We start from the raw sequence: 1,580 nt of genomic DNA on the forward strand, positions 1-1,580 counted from the left end.
CCCCCCACTCGGGACCACCGTGTCTCTTCCCTGGGACCGTCATTTCCCCCGGAGCTCCCGTGTCTCCCCCTGCCCGGGATCCCGTATCCCCCATCCCTCGGCTCCATCCCCCCGGGACCCCCGGTCCCCACTCTCGGGGGACCCCCGGGGGTTGGGGGCTATCACCGGCCCCTCTGGGGCTCTGGGGGTCTGGGGGTGGCTCCTGGCGGTCCCAACGCGCCCTCCCCAGATCAACGAGCTGAGCCAGGTGCCGCTGCCCGTGATGCTGTTGCCCGACGATTTCAAAGCCAGCTCCAAAATCAAGGTCAACAACCACCTGTTCAACAGGTGAGCGGCATGGGCGGGGGGCGCGGGGAGCGTCCCGCAGCGGGGGACACCCAAAAACTCACGTCGTGCCACGACCCCCGCCCCAAACTCAGGGAGAACCTGCCCAGCCACTTCAAGTTCAAGGAATACTGTCCCCAGGTGTTCCGCAACCTGCGGGAGCGCTTTGGCATCGACGACCAGGACTACCAGGTGGGCGGGGGGGGCGCTTTGAGAGGACCCCCGGGCCCTCCCCGGGCTCCCGGCCACCGCTCCCCTCCCCGTGTGTCCCCCAGGTGTCCCTGACTCGGAGCCCCCCGCGCTGGGCGGGCAGCGGCCACCGGCTGCTGCTCTCGGCCGACCGGACGCTGGTGCTGAAGGAGCTCTCGAGCGAGGACGTGGCCGATGTCCACGGGCTGCTGTCCCACTACCACCAGGTAAGGGGGGCCCGAGGTGCGCGGGGGCGTCCCCGAGCGCGGCTGCGTCACCTCTGTCCCCCCCCAGTACGTGGTGCAGTGCCACGGGCAGACGCTGCTGCCGCGGTTCCTGGGCATGTACCGGGTGAGCGTGGACAGCGAGGACACCTACCTGCTGGTGATGAGGAACCTGTTCAGCCACCGCCTGCCCGTGCACAGGAAGTACGACCTGAAGGTATTGGGGTGACCCCTGAGCCCCCTTGACTCCCATCATGGGGCAGCCTCTCCCCAAGAGCCGTCCTGTCACCTCTGTTCTGTTCTCTCCAGGGTTCCCTCGTGGACCGAGAGGCCAGTGACAAGGAGAAGGTATGGTAGGAGGGTGCTGTGAGCCCCCCAAATTTAGGTGGGGGGGGTCTCCAGGCCTTATTTTCCCTCCCCTCTAATAATGACAGCTCATTACCTGCCCCCGTACCCCAAGAAGGGCTCATTCCCCTGAAGAGGGGCTCACCTGTGACCCCCATAGGTAAAGCCTGTGCCTGGGGGGGTCCCACAGCCCAGGGTGTCCCCTCCAGCTCAGGGGTGTCTGGGGGGTCTGCTCCCCGTCCCTCTGCAGGGCAAGGAGCTGCCCACGCTGAAGGATGTGGATTTCCTCAACAAGAACGAGAAGGTGTTCGTGGAGGAGGAGCAGCAGCGCGAGTTCATGGAGAAGCTCAAGCGGGATGTGGAGGTGGGAACTGGGGGGCTGCACCTGCAGGGAGCCATTGAGGGGGGGCTGTCCCCTGCCCCCACCAGCTGTGGGAGTGGCCCCAACCCCAGGTGACCCTTTGGCCTCCTAGTACCCAGGCTGTGAGGGTTTGGGGA

General features: G+C 66.6%; 1 protein-coding gene across 1 annotated transcript in view; it reads left to right on the forward strand.

Moving 5' to 3' along the window:
* Nucleotides 1-6: 6 nt before the first annotated feature.
* The window catches only part of LOC107199398 (phosphatidylinositol 5-phosphate 4-kinase type-2 gamma-like), a gene marked incomplete at its 3' end in the record, with an annotated part of 2,557 nt that continues 983 nt past the window's right edge, over nt 7-1,580 (forward strand). Inside the window, exons 1-6 of the mRNA XM_015616725.2 lie at nt 7-327; nt 420-516; nt 600-740; nt 808-954; nt 1,047-1,085; nt 1,333-1,446. Of these exons, the coding sequence (XP_015472211.1) occupies nt 263-327; nt 420-516; nt 600-740; nt 808-954; nt 1,047-1,085; nt 1,333-1,446 (603 nt within the window). The remainder of the gene's footprint in view (nt 328-419; nt 517-599; nt 741-807; nt 955-1,046; nt 1,086-1,332; nt 1,447-1,580) is intronic.

Source organism: Parus major, unplaced genomic scaffold (genome assembly GCF_001522545.3).
Source record: "Parus major isolate Abel unplaced genomic scaffold, Parus_major1.1 Scaffold655, whole genome shotgun sequence".
NCBI lineage: Eukaryota > Metazoa > Chordata > Aves > Passeriformes > Paridae > Parus > Parus major.